The sequence below is a fragment of the Podarcis gaigeae genome, assembly GCF_964106915.1.
Source record: "Podarcis gaigeae genome assembly, chromosome: 14".
NCBI lineage: Eukaryota > Metazoa > Chordata > Lepidosauria > Squamata > Lacertidae > Podarcis > Podarcis gaigeae.
The window spans coordinates 35,139,350-35,161,643 of NC_139690.1; the positions used below are offsets into that span (position 1 = coordinate 35,139,350).

The 22,294-nt window shown below is 46.3% G+C and overlaps 1 protein-coding gene across 1 annotated transcript in view; it reads left to right on the forward strand.

Annotated features, from left to right (window-relative positions):
• Positions 1-231: 231 nt before the first annotated feature.
• Positions 232-22,294, forward strand: part of RHOT2 (ras homolog family member T2) — a 29,333-nt gene continuing 7,270 nt past the window's right edge. Inside the window, exons 1-14 of the mRNA XM_083710851.1 lie at positions 232-368; positions 6,442-6,500; positions 8,694-8,775; positions 10,125-10,168; positions 10,878-10,931; positions 11,552-11,604; positions 12,292-12,400; positions 13,594-13,695; positions 14,165-14,263; positions 18,025-18,133; positions 19,168-19,288; positions 20,153-20,237; positions 21,135-21,280; positions 21,393-21,493. Of these exons, the coding sequence (XP_083566977.1) occupies positions 332-368; positions 6,442-6,500; positions 8,694-8,775; positions 10,125-10,168; positions 10,878-10,931; positions 11,552-11,604; positions 12,292-12,400; positions 13,594-13,695; positions 14,165-14,263; positions 18,025-18,133; positions 19,168-19,288; positions 20,153-20,237; positions 21,135-21,280; positions 21,393-21,493 (1,201 nt within the window). The 5' untranslated portion in view covers positions 232-331. The remainder of the gene's footprint in view (positions 369-6,441; positions 6,501-8,693; positions 8,776-10,124; positions 10,169-10,877; positions 10,932-11,551; positions 11,605-12,291; positions 12,401-13,593; positions 13,696-14,164; positions 14,264-18,024; positions 18,134-19,167; positions 19,289-20,152; positions 20,238-21,134; positions 21,281-21,392; positions 21,494-22,294) is intronic.

Consider the following 22,294-nt stretch of genomic DNA (forward strand, 5'->3'; position numbering starts at 1 on the left):
GCAGGCGGTATTACCGCTGGGAATCGGGGCTGAATCCCAGCAAGCTCCCTGGCCTCTAGGTGGCGCTACGCTCCCGCCCACCCGCAGCCTCCACACCAGCCCAGTCCGCTCGTCAAGACCAAGAGGCACTGCCTGCACTTTGCCCGCCGGCCGAGAGGTGCCGCTGCTGTCACTGACGCCCTTCTGTCCTGGCGGCTTTATGGTCGCAAACGGAAGGAAGCCGGAACCGGAAGTGGGAGAGGAGGCGGCGGGCTGTGAAGCCGCTGCTGTCCTGTGGGTGGGGCGCTGTCAGGAGGCGGGGAGCGTCGTGGTGGCTCCTGAAGCGACGGCGATGAGGCGGGATGTGCGCATCCTCCTGCTGGGGGAGGGTAAGCACTGGGGAAGCCCCCCCCTCCCTATGGCTGGAGGTGGTGCAGTGAAATGAGGGGTGGATTTAGGGGAGGGGGTCAGAGGTCATGGAGGATGCAGGTGAGGGAGGGGTCAGAGGTCGGGAAGGGGGGAGTTGAGGAGGGGGTCAGAGGTCATGGGGTAGTCTCTGAGGGTTGCAACTGGGGGATATGGATGCCTGAGATGGATTTATAATGCCGGAAGGCAGGTTTTCAGAATGGGGGGGGGGGGCGAGCCTTTTAGAGGCAGTTTTGACAGAAGTGGAGGTGAGGGAATGAAAGCTGGTAGACGAAACATGGGGGGAACACAATCCCAAGTGCCCCCCAGGCGCCCTTTGCTTTTGCTGAAACAGACTGACATTTTGGAACAACCTTAAGGGTTCAGCTTGGAGAAAAAGTGAATTATCATCACCATCATAAATAGGTTATTCTGATTACAAAATATTAACTAAGGGTTATCAATAGCATACTGTTGAGTGCATCTTTATACATCTGACATATTGGTCTCTGGCTTTTGAGAACTCAAGCCCTGGTGGGTTTGTTGTTAAGATGCTTTCGGGCTCTTGGGTAATATTTAATCTTTTGCCGAAATCCGTTGGCAATCGAAACTGTAGGCAGATTGGGAAATACGTGGAAAGCAGCTTAAAATAAAGTCAACAGCACTATATTGTATTTTTGGATACATACACAGAATGCAAATATTTTAAATAGAATGTTTTAAGAGACTGCAAAGTGCAGAAATTAACAAGCTCAGCTGCAGTCCTTTCCCAATGACTGGGGGGGGGGGACCAGTGGAATATTGGTAAAGATTTAACAGCAATTGCTGTTTATGGAAATTCTGAAAGAAAATTAAAAGGGCAAATTTTGTGGGGTGGATCATAGCTGAGAGGAATATGAAAGGATGAGAAGGAAGCAGCCTGTGAATTCATCTAAAGTCTCAATCTCCATCTTCCCTGGCTATTGGCCATGCTGGCTGGGGCTGGAGTCCAGTGATGTCTGGAAAGCCACAGGTTCTCCACCATTCGTCTAACCTTCTATGTTTGAATGATGGTGGCCCCTTTAATACTGCAGTCCATCGTTTGATGAGCATCGTGTTCATGTTGAGAGGCACTGTTACCAACTCAGTGACAGAGGACAGACTTTGCATCCACCCCTGGTTAAAAAGAGGAGGTGGTGGCTGATGGGAGAGAAAGGCTGCTCTCTGTCTGCCAGCTGATGGTGATCAGAGTTCATTATCCTTGGCTAGAAGGCCACACAGTCTGACCCGAAATAAGGCAACTTCCTAAGTTCCTATGAACATGTGTGAGTGACCTAAGTATGTATGCCCAACTGTTGAGGTGCAAGCTGGTGAAGTCCACATGAGGGGCAACCTTGTCTCTGGAGAGTCTCATGTGGCTGTAGACCATATAGGCAGCACCTTTCCACAAATCACAACTGGGGAATGTGTGGCCCTCCAGCTGTTATTGTGCCACAATGTCCGTCGCCTTTAACTATTGGCCAGAGCAGATGTGAGTGTGTTGTATTAGCAGTATAAACTCTGTTAACTCCACAGAGCACCTGAAAGGCCACATGTTCCCCATCTCTGGCCTAATTGTAAAGAAAGCTCTTTACAGTTCCAAAGGTGTGTGTGGCTGTCCACTGCATGTCAGTGTCCTCATTTTGCTCCATCCTTCTTTGCTATTCTTCCCTTTGGGATTTTTTGGCAGTAGATCTTATTTTTTTGGAGAGAATAGCCCTCAGGCATTGGAACAGAGTCACTCTGCCGCAGGGCCTCAGTGTCTTCCTTGCATCCAGCTATCCCCAAACGTTTTGTTTTTTCACCCCAGAGAGTCATTGTGGGCTTTGTTATTGCCTTAAGAAAGTCCCTTGCCCAAAGTATTTATGTAATCAGAAAAAGGGGGTGGGGGAAGCAAAGGGTTAGATTCATTTTTTCTAAATTTAATGGGAGAACTGGTCTCTTTCCCACTCTCAATTTTTGTATGCAGTAAGATGTTTTAACCTGGATAATGTGGAGCTCAGAATTTGGGTTGAATTTGCTGGAGTCCAAGCGTTCTTACACAGAAACTATTTAGTGTATTCTGGTGGTATTGGTTTTCCTGCAGCCCACAAATTAAAGCGTTAGAAGAGTCTTTACAGATCAGATCAAATTCCATCAAGTCCAGCATTTTGTTTCAGGATGCCATCTAGCAGCTTACAAAAGCTCACAGGAAGAGGGCATGATGGTACTGATGGTTGCCCACTTTATTATACTTTCTCAGTCGGTTTAAGACATGTTTATTCTCTCAGCCATTTGTAAGAGATTGCCCTTTAAAACTTCCTTCTTTCCTTGTTTGTTTCTGTCTCTTTCTGGTGCCCCCTTTCCATTTCCACCCTCCTTGCCACCCCCATGAAATTAGGCTAAAAGCCACAACTTGCCCATCCCTAGTTTAAACACTGAAGTTGCAAGGGAAGGGTGGATGCCCTCTATTCTTCTTTTAACAAAGACAATTTTGCATCACTATCTTGTCCCAATACCCCCCCTTTTATTTATTGTTACATTTATCCCACCTTTTCTCCAAGGGAGCTCAAGGTGGGGTACACACTTCTCCACCTCTGCATTTTATCCTCATAACAACCCTGTGAGGTAGGTTTGGTTGAAAGGTAGTGACTGGGTCAAGGTGGGGTTCAGGGCTGGGTGGGGATTTGAACCCTGGTCTTCCAAGTCATAGTTGGACACTCAACACTATGCTACACTGACTTGCAAGTTTTACAGAGGGATGACAAGAATGGGATATAAAACAAACAGGCAAGATGATTGAGCGGGTGGTCACTGAACAACCCCAGGCACACCTGGAGGATGCGGACCACTTGAATCCCTTCCAGTCAGGATTCAGGCCTCATCATGGGACTGAAACTGCCTTGGTCGCACTGGTTGATGATGTCTGGCAGGACAGGGACCAAGGTGGAAGCTGTTTCCTGGTCCTGCTGGATCTCTCAGTGGCTTTTGACACCATTGATCATGACATCCTTATGAACCATCTAGAGGAGTTGGGAGCACTGTTATACAGTGGTTCCGCTCCTTCCTTCTGGGTCATGTCCAGAAAGTGGTGGTGGGGGATGAGTCTTCAGACCCCTGGGCTCTCACTTGTGGGGTGCCTCAGGGCTCTGTCCTCTCCCCCATGCTTTTTAATATCAATATAAAGCTGCTGGGAGAAATCATCGGGGGCTGGGCTGGGCATTCACCAGTATGCGGATGACCCAGAAACTACAACTAATCCAGAATTAGATTGGTGACATGGAGTGGCTGCCGAGACCATATGACTCCAGTCCTAAAGGTTCTTCACTAGCTCCCATTACATTTTTGAGCACAATTCAAAGTGTTGGTGCTGACCTTTAAAGCCCTAAACGGCCTTGGCCCAATATACTTGAAGGAGCGTCTCCACCCCCATCGCTCAGCCCTTACACTGAGGTCCAGCTCCGAGGGCCTTCTGGCAGTTCCCTCACTGCGAGAAGTGAGGTTACAGGGAACCAGGTAGAGGGCCTTCTCCCTCCCTTCAGTTGTCAAGGAAATAAACAACTATCTGACTTTTAGAAGACATCTGAAGGCAGCCCTGTTTAAGGAAGTTTTTAATGTTTGATGTTTTAATATGTTCTGATATATGCTGTGAGCAGCCCAGAGTGGCTGGGGAAACCTATCCAGACAGGTGGGGTATATATAATAAAATTATTATTATTATTATTTGTAGGTTGGTCACCCAATATTGTAAGGTGCAAAGGAGAAGGAGGAACTCCAGTCAAGGTCTATGGATCTTGCTCACCGTCTCCCTTCTCAAGTTAACTATGTCTTGGAAAACAGCATTAGGAGCTGTCATGCTCTCTCTGGGAGCATACAGCTAAAACAAACTGAATTTTTCCTATTTGTGTGGGCTGCAAACAACATTTTCAAATATTAATAACTTTAAAAAGCTTCTCTTCGCTGAGAGTAGTTACTATTCTAAATCTTGGCTTGGGGCACTGTGTATAATTAATTATCTGAGTTTTTTCTGAAATATATATGTGTGTATAGGAGGCAATATATTGGGGGCTTTGTGGATTTAAACCTGAAATAGCAGATTCACCAACAGATAACTGTCTATGCTTTGGGGATGAAGGATTGGGAGGTAACCCTAACCCCTGCACCCCAGTGCCTTTTTTATGTCCTGTTGGTGTTTTTCCTTGACTCTTAACCGGACTCTTGGGGTTTCTTGTCTGCTTTAATCTTCAACTAGTGACTTATGCATACACCTGGCTTGTGACCGATACTAGCCAGGCAGCTTACCCAGGCCTTGCATCTATGTTAGTAATTTTTTTTTTAATGACAATTTCCTATTCCTAGGTGATGGTTGTATTCTTTACTAGCTTTTACCCTCTCACCAGCTGCCACAAGGTTTCCTCCTTTCCCTCTATCTCCCTTTTCCTTCTATTGCATGCCTTTTTTCCCCTAAGGGTGAGCCTGTAAGCAGGAACTAGCACTTTTTCTATTTCTGCTCAGCATCTGCTGCAAATGAGTGTCTTTGGGGAAGGGTTGTAGCTCAGGGCCAAGAATCAGCTTTGCATGGAGGAGGTCCCACATTCAATCTACAGGAAGGACTGGGAATGTCTCCTGCCTGAAACCCCAAAGAGCTGCTGCCAGTCAATTTAGAAAGAACTGAACTAAACGGACCAATCACTGCCTGGCAATTTCTGGTGATCCTCTTGGGAGACCGAGGTTCAAATCTCTGCTCAGCTGTGAAGCTTACTGGGTGACTTACCTGGTGGGCCAGTCACAGTCCCTCACCCAATTTATCTCACAGGGTTGTTGTGGAGATACAGAGGGATAAGAGAATGTATATCGCCTTGAGCTTCTTGGAGGAAAGGTGGGAGATAAATGTGATAAATGACAAGCAATGTTGATGAACTGATGGCACACGGCTGTCCTGTTATTGGGGGGGGCAGATGGGACAGGACTCTGAGGCCATTTTGGCCAAGCCATGCCCCTCTATTTAAACCTTATATGAGTCAAGTGCAGGACAGGTAAGAAGCTGACTCATCTGAAATCATATTTGCAGACGCACCAACCATGAGCTGGTTGTCAGGTCTTGCAAAGCATGTGCATGGAGCTTCTTGAGATCCAACAATCAGCTGTCAAGTCTTGTTGTGCAAAGTGTGGGTGGGAGGGATTGTCACCTGGTGTCACTGTGACACCAGAGAAATCACAAATCCACTTCTCTGTAAAAGAGAGAACAAACTCTCCAAGTTTGCACCATTGAAATAAACAAATCCTTACTTGTGTCATTTACATGTCTGCCTTTTCTCTAGTGAGCTCAAGTGTGACATATGAAAGGGGCTGCTCCACGTCTATCCTCTCAACATCCCTGTGATAGTGTTGAACAATATCTGGAGAGCAACAGGTTCTCCATCTCTAGCCTAGATGCCACTCTGTCATTTGAGCTCTGCTGTATCTAACCATGGACCTGCCATGTCTCTGTCATACAGAAGTTGGTTTCCTTGATTCAGCTCAGGAAATGTTTGTGCAGACAGAGTATCCTCTAGCTACAAATATGCCCCCAACCCCCACTGAAATGGTCAGATTTGTCTTTTGATATGAATGGGGATGCCATCACCCACCCAGTTCCCCTAGTCAGTGAATGTAACAGAACCAAAACTGGGGACAGTGCGTTCTGTCTGTTGGATACCTGCCTCTCAGGTGACCTGCAAAGCTGTAAGCCTTTTTGAAGAGATGCACATCTGTCCCCAACGTAAGCATCCGCATTGCAGAGATCCAGTGTGCTGTAGTGGATAGATGGTTGGATTTGGGCCAGAGACGCCTGAGTTCAAATTCCTACAAAGCCGGGAAGATCACTGGATGGCCTTCTGCAAGGGTGTGTCCACTTCTCTCTCTCTCAATTAACATGTACAGCTGTTGAGAAGATAACATGGAATAATCACCATGTTACTCACTACTACATTCCTTAACTTGGTAAAAGTTCCTGTAATGATCTTCTTGTTTCTTCTTCTCTCCACCCCACCTCTCTCCCTCCTCCCTTCCCTCTCATAGCCCAGGTGGGGAAGACCTCCTTGATCATGGCCCTGGTTGGCGAGGAGTTCCCTGAAGAGGTGAGTGGAAGATGGTTTTCTTTCCTGTTGGGGTGTAAAAAAATCATAGACTCATCATAGACCTGCAGCCAAGAGATTTGGCTGATAATATCAACTCAGGATGTGAATTTACACCATCGCCTGCCTGCTCTATGGCTGCCTTGGTGCTCTCTGCTCCTTTGCTCAAAGTCCACAAAACTCCCTTGCCAGACCACTCCCTGCCTGCCTATCAGCCAGCCAAGTGGCACCCAAGTGGCATTCTGCCCTTGAGATATCATAAGTTTTTTTCCCCCCGGCCCCTTTTCTTTCTTGGACTTTTCTCCTGCCTTCTGGTCTCATCCTTCTCCTACAGCAGATGGGGAACCTGTGGCCCTCTAGCTGCTGTGACCTGCACCTCCCATCAGTACTGAACTTCATGGACCAATGGCCTGACTCTGTATAAGGCAACTTCTTAAGTTACTAAGCACAGAATCTGGGGGGAAGGGCCATAACTCCATGGTGGAACCTCCACTTTGCTTGTAGAAGGTCCCAGGTTCAATTCCCAGCAGCTCCAGATAGGACTGGGAAGGTCCTGCATCTCAAATCCTGGAGAGCCACTGCAAGTCAATGTAAACAGTACTGAACGAGATGGGTCAATGGTCTACAGCAGTTTCCTATATCACTAACACAGGCTTGTAAATTAGCCAGCTGAGGAGGAGGAAGCTGGCAGGCAATGCCTCACCCTGGATTGGTTGTATAGGCAGGTCCCATGGGGGCTTGCTGAGAGCAGACTGAGGCTGGTGGGACAGCGCCCACCTAATGGACCCTGCTCCCTGCTGGATGGACTTCTGGTCTGATCCAATGAGGCTGTTCTTATGCTCTGTTTTTATTATTATTATCATTTCTCCATTGATTTGATTTGATACTTGCCCTTCCTCATAAGGTCTCAGGGCAGGTTACAACAATGTGAAAATGCAATATGGTTTCTTGTGTCCTTTCCAGCACCTGGCCAGGACAGTTCCTCTGGAGCAGTTACTGCTGCGGACGTCTATGCAACGCCCCCAGCATTGCCCATCTGTTTGAAAGCTCTCCAGAACAGCCACCCTCCCTGCCATTTGCCTCATGTTCTGGGAAGGGCTGTCTTGATTAACTCCAGTGGCCGCACTTCCCCTCTGCCTGCCGGCCTCTGATCTGCAGCAGGCAGATGGCATTGGTGCCTGCCCCCCTGTTGACCCCTCTGACCCTTGCGCCACTGGTGCAGTAAGTCTCCTAATCAGGTGCTGGGATCATTCTAAATACCATTCCCACATTCCTGCTCCAGCCCCAGGCAAGCGGCTTAATGCTACCCCAGCCCCAATCCCCAGGACACTGTCAGGTCAGTGGATCAGGTCACTGCTTGCCGAGACTTAAGGGGCTGCAGGAGTGCTTGAAAGGAGATTTGCAGGGAAGCAGTTCAGTGCCATTTCTAGGAGGGGTGAGTGGGCTGTGCCTGTTCCATGCTTCTGCTTTCACACTATGCAGGCCTGAAATTTGTAGTTCGTTCTAAAATTCTGTTTTCATCTAATCCACCTACACAAGGGAGCTTCTCTCTCTAAACTCCGGGCATCTGGGGCACTGCCATCCTGCCCCCCCCCACGCCCCAAATTGGCAATGGAAATATCTGTTCTTCATCAGTTCTCAGCACAATGAGAATGTGCCCTTCTTACAACTGCAAGATAGACCCCTTAATATTAACAGTGTAACATTGGAAGAGCTTGGCTGCTGGATCAGGCCAAAGGCCCCTCTAGTCCTCCAGCAACCTGTTCTCACAGTGGCCAGCCAGATGCCTCAATGGGAAGCCTGCAGGCAAGAGAGCCTCAGCAACTGGTATTCAGAGACATACAGTGGTACCTTGGGTTACATACGCTTCAAGTGACATACACTTCAGGTTACAGACTCCGCTAGTCCAGAAATAGTGCCTCCGGTTAAGAACTTTGCTTCAGGATGAGAACAGAAATCGTGTGGCGGTAGCGCAGCAGCAGCAGCAGCAGCAGGAGGCCCCATTAGCTAAAGTGGTGCCTCAGGTTAAGAACAGTTTCAGGTTAAGAACAGACCTCCAGAACGAATTAAGTACGTAACAAGAGGTACCATTGTACTGTGTCTGACATTAGAAGTTGTGCGTGGCCAAATCCACGAAGGATAAGGCTGTCTTGGGCACAATGTGGAAATGATCACCTCCCTTTTCCCCCCTCCCAGGTGCCGTCTCGTGCGGAAGAGATCACAATTCCGGCGGATGTCACGCCTGAGAAAGTCCCCACCCACATTGTGGACTACTCAGGTAGGCATCCACCCCGCAATGGATTTAAATGGCTCATCCGGGAGGACTGGCGGGATAGGAACTGAATAAGTAATAATAAAACAATAGATAAAAGTCACATAAAGCAATCCAAGCTAGCGGCTGTCACCATGTCTTGTGGTTGCAAATTCTGCCTGACCCAGAGAAAGCAGATAGGGTGGTGTTAGGGTGATGTTTTTCTCCCTTTCTGATAACACTAGGAGTTGGGGGGCTTCAGTGAAGTTGTATATGGGAAGATTGAGAACAGGCACAATAAAGTATTTTCACACCCAGCATAAAGTTGAACTTTGAGACCCCTGGTGGGGCACTTCTGTTGGTTCCCCACGCTCTGGAAGTTCAGTTGGTCTTCACCAGGGATCCAGCCTCTAGTGTGGCAGGTCCTGCCCCGTGGAACTCCCAGGCCTTTATTATTCTTCCCCTCTTTAACCAACTAGCCTCTATTGCTATGTTCTATGTCTTTAATTATGTTTTACAGATATCTATTGATTTATTGTATCTATGTTGTAAGATGCCTTGATATATGTTATGAAAGTGCAGATCATAAATATTTGAATGGCTAAATAAATAAATGATCCAAATAAGCAGAAGTCCAAGCAAAGGAAGAATGGATACAAAAACTTATGGAATGTGCAGAAATGGTAAAACTTACCGGAAGGATAAGAAATCAAGATAACAAACTTTTTTATAAAAGAATGGAAATGGTTTATTGAATATTTACAGATAAATTGTAAACAGATAAGAACATTGGCGAGATTATTGTAATAACCTGCGGTTTTATAAGAGTATATATTTAAAGTAGATGAATAAATGAGCAAATTAAAGTAATTTGGATATGCAGAAGATATTAAAAATAAATATAAGGAACCGCAGAAAGAGGGGGAAGGAAGTCAAGTTTTGAAACGTTAAAATGATTGTAAAATTGGTGAAATGTATAAACCTGAAAAGCATAAATAAAATTTAAAAATAAATTAGCAAGCTAGTGATGGCCACCAATTTGGATGACTTTGTAAGGGGATTAGACAGATTCAAAAAGGACAAGGCTATGAGTTGCTACTAGCCACAATGGCTAGGTTCTGCCTCCGCTGTTGGAGTCAGCAAGTCTATGGATACCAATTACTTTGAATCACAAGTGGAAAGAGTTCTTGCTGCTGTGCTCAAGTCATACTTGAGCATCTGGTTGACCACAGAATGCTGGTGTCTGGATGGGCCACTGGCCTGAAATAACAAGGCTTTTGTTTCATTCTTCACATTCCGGCCACATCCCCAAGTGTCTTTTTGGGGCACAGTAAAGATCCCCGACAGCAATGTACAGCCTTTCCTTTGCCTTTCAGAATCGGAGCAGACGGACGAGGAGCTCCAAGAGGAGATTGCCAAGGTAAGCAAGGAAAACTTTGGATGCAGGGGAGGCTTGTTGTAGCAGTTCCACCAGCCTCTTCCCTTCAGCCTGTGCTCTGAATTTTGCTCTTCATGCTCATCTTGAGCCCACCACTTTCCCTGTTAACTCTGCAAGAATCCCAAATAGTCAAATTTGGAGATTAGCGTCATCAGTTTTGTTAACCGTTTGCCTAGCCCTTTGGTTGCTTGTAAACTGCTAAATGCCATCTCCTTCCTCTCCTGACCCACAGCAATGGTATGTGTACGTACGTACATCCATCCATCCATCCATACATACATACATACATATGTACATACTGGGGGCTTAGAGCTGCCATGCCGAATCCCATCCGAATCCCCCTAAATTGGGGGATTAAGCGATAAGCTTGCTTCCCCAAAGGGCAAGTGATCCTGCCATCTGCTTTTTCCTAAAAGCCATTTGTGTTGGCACTGTCTGAGCTGAGCTAGTGGTCGGATTTGAGCAGAGCATGGGGAGCCCAGCAGGCAGATGCCCTCCTTGAGCAAGGAGGGTCAGATGCTGGGACTTTTGTTACTGAAAAGTGGGGGCTTTTCTGACCCTCCTGGTGGTTTTGAGATGCCACCTGTGAGTTGGCAGCCTGGCATATTGGTTCATATAATGGGCAGAATCAAGCAGTAAACAAAATTCCTGGACTTGAGCTACCCCGCTTTACCTTTTTGCTCCTTTGCAGGCAAATGTGGTCTGCATGGTGTACGATGTCACAGAGGAATCCACCATTGACAAGGTAAGGGCTGGGACTTCCTGCCCCTCTTTCACAAGGGCCTGGCAAAAGTGCAGCTGTGCTTCTACCTGACGCTCTGCTGATTATCACCATTGCACACAGCAGTCTGAGGGGTGGCAAGACATGATGAACTTTGATCCATTCACAGATTATGGGGTTATCAGTGGCTACTAGTCATAAGGGCTCTATATGCTGCTTACAGAATAGGAGGCCATATGCCTCTCAATACCAGCTACTGAGGATTGCAGTTGAAAGACAGCTGTGGCCTTCATTTTGCCTGTGAGCTTCCCAGAGGCAGGAAATGGGATGTTGGGCCAGGAAGGCCTTTGCTCTGCTCCAACAGGGCCATTCTTACATTCTTGACTGGCGTTGACTCTGTTGGGCATCTTCTTGAGCTGCACCTATTTTCTTATCATGCTCACAGTGGCCTGGATCGCATGGGTTGATTGACAGGGGCAGGGCTGGCATTTTTTACAGAGCCGAACTGTGTAGCATTTAGGTGCCTGCCAACCTGTGGATCCCATGGGACCCTGCTATGCCCAAGATTCTCTTTCTGTGGCTGTCATTACTGATAGTTTCCCACTCCACTTACTTGCTTTTTCCTTCTGTTTACCCCCACCTAGATTCGGACAAAATGGATCCCAATGGTGAATGGCGGAGCTGAAAAATGTTCCAGGTAGTGTATCGCCCAACAAGATGGGATGCTACATTTTGCCCATGTCTGGGTCCCAGTTGCTGTCCCTGTTTTTAAATCAGGGCTGGAGGAGCTTTGGCCCACTAGATGTTGCTGAACTACAACTCCTATCAGCCTCAGCCAACATAGCCAATGGCTCTGGATGATGGGAGTTGCAGACTAGCAACATATGGAGGGCCAGAGGTTCCCCACACCTGTTTTAAAGGCTTCAGTTATTCAATGCTGGAAGCAGGCTACGGTCTGATTCCTGAAAGCAGAAGATGTGGTAGGCAAACTGTTCCTAGCTTATACATTTCAGAGAGGAATTCAGAGAGAAATGCAGAAGAGGCAGATCTTGGACCAGGTGTGAAAGACCCAAGTTTTGGGTCCTGCTAACTCTGAGTAGACCTAGCCTCTTTGCATCTTCCCCGAGGTTTGGGCCCCCTTAATAACTCTTCTGCCAGGAACAGTTATCCCCTTCATCTGTTGTCGGTGGGAACCCCTGCCTAAATTGGACAAAGCAAATTAAAAAATGCAGATCCCCGTTTACTCCCCCCCTCCCCTCCAGTTGTTGCATTTGCCTTGACACGCAGACTGCTCCAAACTCTTCAGCCTGTGCTTGTGTGCCCATTCTCATTTCCGACCCCTTTTCTCTCTCCTCACCCCACCCCCTTTCTCCCTCTTTTCTAGGATCCCCATCATCCTTGTAGGAAACAAGTCCGACTTGCAGACTGGGAGCTCCATGGAAACCATCTTGCCCATCATGAACCAGTTCTCGGAAATTGAGACCTGTGTGGAGGTGGGGATCTGCTTGGGCGTATGAGGTGGATCAGGGGGAGGATTCTCTGATTGGCAGCCTCCGTGGTTGTCTCACATCATGCTTTTTCTTTCCCAACAACCTCTTCCCCCTGTGCCACCCTGGGCAAAATTTACCATTTGAGCTGGACAGTTGTGTATATAAGGCTCACAGCTATGACCAGAATCTGTCTAGTTCACATGTTAACATTGTCCATTTATGTGCATACCTTGGGAAATGACTGGAGTCTCTCACATGGCTGAGAAACTTATGACACCAGTCAAACCAGCCCTTATGACGGATCTGATGGTAGAAGGCAGGCCAAACGCAGCCAGTGGATAGAGAGGACATCCTCACCCTTGCAATGGTCACCAACAAAACTGATTGGTAGAATTGTTATTATTTTATTTATCCATTGAATTTGTATGCCCCACTTCCTCTTTAGTCTTTAGTAGTAGTAGTACTTTAGTCCAGTAGACACAGACTGAGTCCAGTAGACTCAGGACAGATTTTAAAATAAAATAAAAATCCTGTACAAATTTAAGAAGAACTTGCTGGATTAGGCCAATGGCACATCTAAACCAGCTTCCTGTTCTCACAATGGCCAAGCAGACGCTTGTGGGAAGCCTGCAAGCTGGATCTGAGCACAACAACCCTCAACCTACTTGTGATTCCCAGCATAGCCTCTCTGACAGTAGAGGCATCGTGAGTAGAGGCCATTGATAGCCTTATCCTTATGAATTTGTCCAGTCTTTTAAAGCTATACAAGATGTTGCAGATCTGTCAAGATCTTTGTTTTAAATGTCATGTATGCATTTATTTATATTGTTCATGGTGGTCACTTAAACTACTTGAAGGACTAATGGTCTCTCGCTCCCTCACTGCCACCCTAAAATCATTATGGGAATTGTAGTACTCTGATATATATGACCATAATTGAAAGGGAATGCACAGACATAGGTCTTCCTCTGCTGAGTTACCCTCCAGAGTGGAAATTAAACAGGAAGCTTCCCTGTTTATAACATCTTCTTCTGGTCCTGGGCTTCTTCCTCCATGGCCTGCCTGAAAAAGAGATCTTGAAGCATTTCTTTCCAGCATGTGCTGTTTGTGTTGGTTCAGCATTCCTTTCTGCCTCTCTCAAATTGCCTCTCTCTCTCTCTCTCTCTCTCTCCCCCCTCCCTTCTTTGCGCTCCAAGTGTTCTGCAAAGAACCTGAAGAACATCTCTGAGCTGTTCTATTACGCCCAGAAGGCTGTTCTGCACCCAACAGCCCCTCTCTACGACCCAGAGGAGAAGCAGGTAGGATACATAGTCTCAGAGCTGCAAATAGGTTTTGTACCCAGAGAGGACCCCAGCTGTCTTCCAAGGTTCTTTAGACTGGAGAGTTCCATCACTTCCAGGCAAATCCTACAGTGCCAGCTCAAGTTGCCTTACAGCTGCACCTCTGAACCAGTTTGGCTCAGGAACCTATGGCCCTCCAGATGTTGCTGGACTACAACTCCCATCATCCCTCACCACTGGCCTTGCTGACGGGGGCTTATGGGAGCTGTAGTCCAACGTCATCTGGACAGATGTGGGTTCTCCATCCCTGATATAATACTACATTGAACACCAGACCTCTCTGTTGTTCCTAGATTGCCTGGACAATGGCTTTGATTTCATCGTCCTTTCTGCCTGTAATCAGGGCATTCTGTGCAATGAAGAGGAGTGGAGAATAAGTGCTTCCTAGGGCCTGCTTTTATAAATTGTGTTCTTTTTCTACCACCAGCTGAGGCCAGCATGCGCACGGGCCCTCACTCGGATCTTCAATATGTCTGACCAGGATAACAACCAGATCCTAAGCGATGAGGAGCTGAACTATTTCCAGGTATGTTCCTATGTAACAAAACAATGCAGAACATACTTTTGGGTAACTCCATTCAGCTTCTGGTAAATATTGGCTTTCTTCTTTTGCTTTTGCTACCAGTTGCTGGAAACCACAGGAGAGCAGAATTCTCTTGTGCTCAAGTTCTGCTTGCATCTGAATGGCCACTGTGAGAACAGGATGCTGGTTTATGTAGACCATTTAATATGGTGTATATATATATATATACAGTTTTACACCATTCAAACAAATTCAGCAATATTTATACAATTGTGGGATTCCTTGAACCCCTGGGCTTCCCTCCTTTCCCCATTCTGGTTTTCCACAGATATATTTTTTAATTTTAACTGCATCTAATTACATATATCCAACTTCAATTAAATACTTATTTAATCCTTTACCTGTTAAAAATTACAGTCAACCCTATATCAATCTTACCAACATCTTTAAATCTTTACATTGTTCCTTAATGTACTCTATAAATTTATACAATTCTTTTTTTAAATTTACCGTCATCTTGGTGTCTGAGCTTCCCAGTCATTTTCACCATTTCAGCATAGTCCATCATTTTCACTATCCACTTTTCCTTGGTTGGTGTTTCCTCTTCTTTCCATCTCTGGGCAAAAAGCATTCTTGCAGCTGTTGTTGCATACATAAACAGTCTTTTTAAGTCCTTTGGTATTTCTTCTCCTATGATGCCTATTTAAAAAGCTTCCAATTTTTTTTACAAAAGTTATCTTAATTTTTTTTTCCATTTCATTATATATCATTTCCCAGAATGCTCTAGCCTTCTTGCACATCCACCACATGTGGTAGAATGTGCCTTCATTCTCTTTACGCTTCCAACATATGTTGGTAGCATTTTTGTACATTTTTGCTAATCTTGTGGAAGTCAAATACCATCGGTACATTATTTTCATATAATTTTCTTTCAACGTACAACAGGCTGTGAATTTCAAATCCTCCCTCCATAATCTTTCCCAATCTGATTGGTTTATGTAGACCATTGGCCTAATCCAGCAATCTCTTCTTATCACCCCCCCCCTTTTTTTAACCTAAGCAAGTTTCTCACCCATACAGGCACAATTAATATACTTTCCTATTTGGGGGCTGCAGTTGCCAAAGCCTCAGCAGCCAGGTGAGATAGCAGAACAAGAATGTGTTTTGTCTGCCTCACTTATAAACTGTCCTTCATTACATTGCAATCCCGCGGCAATAAAATGGGTTAAAGACAGGCTGTAATAAGTACACGAACAAGATAAAAAATAGGAAACAAATTAGAGCAGTTAATCATCAAACTGAGGCCTGACACCAAGTTAAAGCAAAGAAATCAAAAAGCACAGACGGTGAGCAGTGCTATGCGTTCCTGATTGCACCTCCTTATGACAAGAGAAATTAGAATAAATTTTATGGACAGGAAGCATGACAATTCACATAAATTCACATGATTGAGTTGCTGGATGTGTTTTAGTGCCAGGTATTCAGAGTCCTGTTTGCAGACAGCAGCTGATGCCCATCCTTTTAAATTTAGACCTTTAAGCTTTTGAAGTCTTTTGATCATTAGCCTCTTCTTGCTCTGCTTGAAGTTTAACCAGTCCGGCTCTTTTCCAGTTCCCTTTATTTTCTCCAGATCTATGTTCATTTTTCCTGCTGGTCTATGGATTTTTTAAAAAAACACCACCCACAAAATATATTTTTTTAAGTCACGTTAACTGTCACACTGTTTCTTTTCCTTGGTGAAAATTAAGGTTTGTGTTCTCGTAATTTCCTCCCACTGAAATTTGAAATTTTAGCATGGTCTAAGATCTTAAAGCAAGCCTTCTACTGCCTCCAGATTGTTTCTCCGGGCAGGGTTTTATTTGACAGTGGTTTCGATTCACGTAATCTGCTTTTGCCTCCTTGATTCTTGAGGCAGATTTTTAAAAAGAACCCCCAAATTTGGCAGAAGGTTATTGAAAAGTGTTTAATCACTTAGATGTGGAGGCTATGGAGTATAACTACTACTTGTCCTACTCAGAGTAGACCTATTGAAGTTAATGCACACAACTAACTTAGGTTCGCTAATTTCAGTGGGTGTATTGTAACTTAGTTGGATACAGCCCTATGGTCCAAATTTTACATCATTCTCTGCTGTTAGTGGACCTTGAAAGCCCTCAAATATAGGCAGCACCTACACTTTGGAACTCCCTGCCGATTGATATCAGGTGCCTTCACTGTACCCTTTTCGGTGCCTGCTTAAAACATTTTTATTTTGGCAAAACTATCCAGACTTGTTCAAGTTACATGTGTTTGATTTCTTATTAGCTACTGTTGGTTTTAATCAGCTTTTGGATATTTAAAAATGTCTGTTTTTAATCAATAATTTTAATGTTTTGTTTTAAATTTTTGTAAACCACTTAGTTTTTATGAACAACCAGAATATAAATTTTGATAAATAAAAATAAAAATGGCTCCCAAGCTAGACTTTTGATTGGTGAAGGACTCTATTTTTTTCTTAATTCGATTCAAGATAGCCCCAATACTGGATATTTTGTCAAGGGTCTTCCTGACTTTGTGGCCTACTCCAGCATTTGATCCTCATCCTACTTTGTCCTGGCTTTGCTGCAGATTTATACTCTTGGGCATTAGCCTCGATGTTTCCATTCAAGAGGCAACAGAATGTGTTCTGCGCCCCTAGACATATGAGGGAGGACAAGCCTTTCTGATCCAGTTAATTTGCCATTAGGTTAAGTCCTGACTTCTTAGGAATTTATTCTGACAATCAGCCGCTGGCAATCAACAGTCTTGGTTGCATACAACTAAGTTATACACAGAGTAGACCCACTGAAATTCATGGCCGTAAGTGAATCATGTCCATTGTTTTCAGTGAATCTGCTTTGAGCAGGAGTAGGATTGGCTAGTATTGCCAACAACCTGCTTTCCCCAACTGTATAACGTTGCAGACATGAATTCTCCTGGTTCCTCTTCCATGAAGCAGGTGAGAGGAGGAAAATCATATTTTCCAGTCGATGGAAAAGGAACTGTAGTGTTTACCTGAGTTAGCAGCTCCATTCTTCTCGCAAGGTGAAAGCTTGAGTCAGCAGCTATTTGCACAAGGCTGTCAAATTTGGTTTCTTAGCTCCAGCTTTCCTGAAAGACCCAGATTCTAAAGCTTATATGCAAATTTGTGCATACTGGATAATTTAATTTTGGGTGGGGAGGCAAGCTGCAACAGCAGAGGGTTAGCAAGTCTCTTTTTTTCTCAGTTTCTGAGATTTTACTGGAACCTGTATTGAATCTGCAATTGTTTTTATTGGGTTGTAGCCGGTGCTAGATCTACTCAGAGCAGACCCATTGAAATTAATGGGCATGAAGTCATTTGGGTCCATCAATTTCAGTGGGTCTACTCTTGAGTAAAAGGCAGTTGGCGGCAACCCATCGTCGTGGTGTTTTTACTGTTAAATCCCATTAGGATGTTTCTTTAGAAGTGAAATAGGATGTTTCTTTAGAAGTGAAATAAATAAATGTTATTGTCTTCCTAAAGGCTAGAAGTGCTGGCTTTCCCACCCCAAATGCTGTGATTCTAAAATCGTTGAATGTCAGATCCCATGAACTGACTTTACCTAACTTGGGATATTGTTGAATATAGGATGTAATAACCTTACAGTAGCTACTAAAGTGGTATGGTTCTTCCTTTTGGCTCCAGTGGAATAGGTTTAAAAATAAATAAACTGGAACTGCCTATTTTCCTGATTTGGCCCCACCTTTCTTCTCTTGGGAGGTAGAAGTCCTGCTTTGGAAATCCTTTGGCACCCCAGGCTCTGGAAGATGTGAAAATGGTGGTCTGGAAAAACACAACAGACGGAGTCCAGGACAACGGACTGACCCTCAATGGTAACTCCAGCAGAAAACTTGCATGCCTGGCTCTGGGGATCATCTTAGAGCCCATCTCGGCGGATCAGAAAGAGGGACAGCTGCACTGCAGAGTTGCACAGATAGCCCAGGGGCATCCTTTGAAGCCAGGGCTGCTCAGCCAGTTTAGACCACATATCCCAAGGGCAAAATTGATGTTGGTTTGAAACAGGCTGCAGGCAGTTGCTTTGCGTGTTTTCCTGCTTGAATGAGCTTTCATTTTAACAGAGCTTCCTTGTTCACTGCTGCAACTCTCTGTGTTCGTTTGATTCTGATTGAACAAGCTGGGGAACGATTTGGAAGTTGCGCCAGGAGAGCAAAAGTATCAGACAGGAGAACATGGGGAGTACTTTTACTGCTACACACAGGAATAAATTGAACGACTAAGAAGGCAGGGAAGACTCATTGGGTTAAATCAGGGGGTGAGGAACCTTTTTCAGCCTGGGCAGCCTTTCCCTTCTGGACAGCCGTCTGGAAGCCACCTGCCAATAGTGGGCGGAGCCAGAGGTAAAAGTGGGTGGAGTGATAAGTCTGAATATCACCTTTTGTGCAGTAAGTGAGTTTTGTCACACTGAGGTTTCCATCCTTTAATTAAATATTGTATAGGAGAGTTTGGGATTTAACTTGTCCAGAATCTCCTGTGCCCAAGATCTTCTAGCTGGGAACTCCAGCTGCAGAAATCTCACTCATGGCCTAGTTGCGACCCTGTTACAGAATGTGGGTCTGGCCATAGAAACAAAGGATATGTGGTGCCTATGGTGGAAGCAGTTGGAAAAGTCAGATACAGTGTCCTCCTAGACGAGGTCATGGCAAGCCTGTCAGAGGTACACGTTGTCACCTGTGTCATGTGACTTTCAGCGTGCACCAGGAAGTGGCACCCAGCGGCCGAATCTCACAAAGATTCGGAGCTGCTGCCTGTGTGGTGCAAGATCACTACAGATCAGCTTTTCTGGCATCTCTGTTGCCATTGCCAAATGCTATGCACTTGGGACCCAAAATCCTTTCCTCTCTTCCAGGCTTCCTTTTCCTCAATACGCTCTTCATCCAAAGGGGACGTCATGAGACTACGTGGACCATCCTGCGTCGCTTTGGCTATGATGATGCCCTGGAGCTGACAGACGACTATCTCTGCCCGCCGTGCGTAAATTGTTGCCCAATTGAATGTTAAGGGGAAGGAGAAGAGGGGACCACTGACATATGGAAAGACATTATTCTGAACTCGTGCCTTATAGTGAGTCAGACCATTGGTCCATCTGGCTCAGTATTGTCCACACTGGCTGGCAGCAACTCTCCAGGATTTGGGACAGGATACATTCCCAGCCCTACCTGGAAGTGCTGGGGATTGAACCTGGGACCTTCTGCATGTGGAGCAGGTGCTCATTCTCTGTGTTCACCTTGAGATTCCCCACCCACTAAGCTTGTTCCTTAGCATTTGCAAGTTTAGTTGCCATCTGGAAAGAGTCCTTTACTGGTTTCCATTCCTAAGTCTTGGTTTCCCCTCCTTTTGGGGTCAGTTCCAGCCATGTGTTTCAGAGAGTGGCCATTATTGACCTGTTGGGAAGCATTAGTAAAGGTAAAGGGACCCCTGACCATTAGGTCCAGTCACGGATGACTCTGGGGTTGCGGCGCTCATCTCGCTTTATTGGCCGAGGGAGCTGGCGTATAGCTTCCGGGTCATGTGGCCAGCATGACTAAGCTGCTTCTGGCGAACCAGAGCAGCGCACGGAAACGCCGTTTACCTTCCCGATGGAGCGGTACCTATTTATCTACTTGCACTTTGTGCTTTCGAACTGCTAGGTTGGCAGGAGCAGGGGCTGAGCAACGGGAGCTCACCCCATCACGGGGATTCAAACCCCCCACCTTCTGATCGGCAAGCCCTAAGCTCTGTGCTTTAACCCACAGCGCCACCCATGAACCAAGTTGGGAAGCATTACTTGGTTTTTTAAAGTCCCAGGCTTCTTGAGGACCTACCTTGACCAGTGCTGCCCTCCTTTCTTTCAGAATCCGGGTGCCTCATGACAGCTCCACGGAGCTGAATCACTTTGGTTACCAGTTCCTGCAGAAGATGTTTGAGAAGCATGACAAGGTGAGCTTCACAGAAGCACACACACCTTGGCTGTGCATAACAGTGCTGCTGCCAGTGCCGCCACCCCCCCAAGGGTTGCAGTTCTTTGATCTCCGCTGCATGATTGCCATTGGCACTCGAGTCGTGTCTGGCTGTTTTGTGCCCTGCTTGCCCCTAAATAGGCTTGTAGGCCATTCCAGAGTTGCGTAAAGGGATGTCACTTAAACAACAGCAGTGCCCAAACCTTCCCACCCACCCTGCAGACCACTTGGACATAGCTGGTGGTCTTGACCGGTGGTTGCGGTGGGCCATTAAATGATTTTTCCCTGCCTGCTGTAGCGATCGTATTGTGCTATGCTAGATGCTGTATTGATTGTGTTTCTGTATTGCTTTTTTTCATAAAATCGGAACCCCGAGGGTCATCTAGTTCAACCCCCTGCAAATGCAGGAGTCACAGCTAAAGAATCCCTGATGGATGGCCATCCAACCTCTGTTTAAAAACCTCCAGTGAAGGAGAGTCCATCCCCTTCTGAAGTATAGGCAGTGACCAATTTGACGTGTCTAAAACGGTTGCCGCCTATAGTCTATTTCACTGTAGAACAGCTCTTACCGCTTACAGCTGTTACAACTCTCTTATCTCTAACATATTGTACTTCATTGTATCACAATTTGCATTCCGTAGAATTCAGATCGCAGTGCAATGCAGTATTAGAAACTGAAGGAGTAATTTTTAAAAACCCGCAATTTTTAAAAACCCGCAATGTGAATATTTAACACGGACACTTTGGGGACTGCCTGTTTGAATCTTGCTAACCACGTGTGGTCCCACCCTGTGTGACAATGGGTAGACTTCCTCTACCAGTCGATGGAAAGCTGCTACTCAGGTGCCCATTTCTTTCTTCCCCTCCGTGTCTCTAGGACGGTGATGGAGCCCTCTCTCCCGCCGAGCTGCACAGCTTCTTTAGTGTATTCCCCTACATGCCCTGGGGGCCTGAGCTCTACCACACGGTATGCACCACTGATAAAGGCCTGCTTTCCCTGCATGGATTCCTCTGCCAGTGGACGTAAGCGCAGCCCTTCTCTGCCTCCTCCCTCAATCACCCTGTCCGCTTCACATGCAGCGGGCCCTCCCAGTGATCCCAGTAACGGGCAACCTTCTGTTTGGATTTCCCCTAGGCTGGTTGCCTACCTGGATGTCCATCGCTGCCTGGAGCACCTGGCTTACCTTGGCTACCCCATCTTCTCTGAGCAGGACTCTCAGATCCACGCCATCACAGGTGGGCCCCACTCCTGCTTCAGCGCCCCTTGGAATCAGGAGGAGAGGGGACTCCTCTGTCCTGGCACAGCTATTGCTCTTTCTGCTTGCTGCCCTCCTCTGTTGAGAGCTATCGAGCACCTGCTTCCCTGTTGAATGGAGAATGAGCCTGAGCATTGTGGGTTTTCTGTCCCCTCCAATGGTTATGAAGGGTGGTGGAGGCGGCTGCATTTCAGTGTTGCCTTTGTAGAACTCGGCAGGGAGGAGGTGGGAACGAAACCAGAATTAGTTGGCTCTGCCTGTGATTGGCTCTGGATCTGCCTACCGTTGCGCCCCCCCTCCCCCCGCCTTCCACCCCACCAGTCCCAATGGGCATCAGCTCCCAGTGATCAATGGATAATAATAATAATTTATTATTTGTACCCGCCCATCTGGCTGGGTCTCCCCAGCCACTCTGGGCGGCTTCCAACAAAGACCAAAAATACACTAAAATGTCACACATTAAAAACTTCCCTGAACAGGGCTGCCTTCAGATGTCTTCTGAATGTCAGGTAGTTGTTTATCTCTTTGACATCTGATGGGAGGGCGTTCCACAGGGCGGGCGCCACTACCAAGAAGGCCCTCTGCCTGGTTCCCTGTAACTTGGCTTTTCGCAGCAAGCGAACTGCCAGAAGGCCCTCGGCGCTGGACTTCAGTGTCCAGGCTGAACAATGGGGGTGGAGATGCTCCTTCAGGTATACTGGGCCGAGGCCATTTAGGGCTTTAAAGGTCAACACCAACACTTTGAATTGTGCTTGGGAACATACTGGGAGCCAATTTAGGT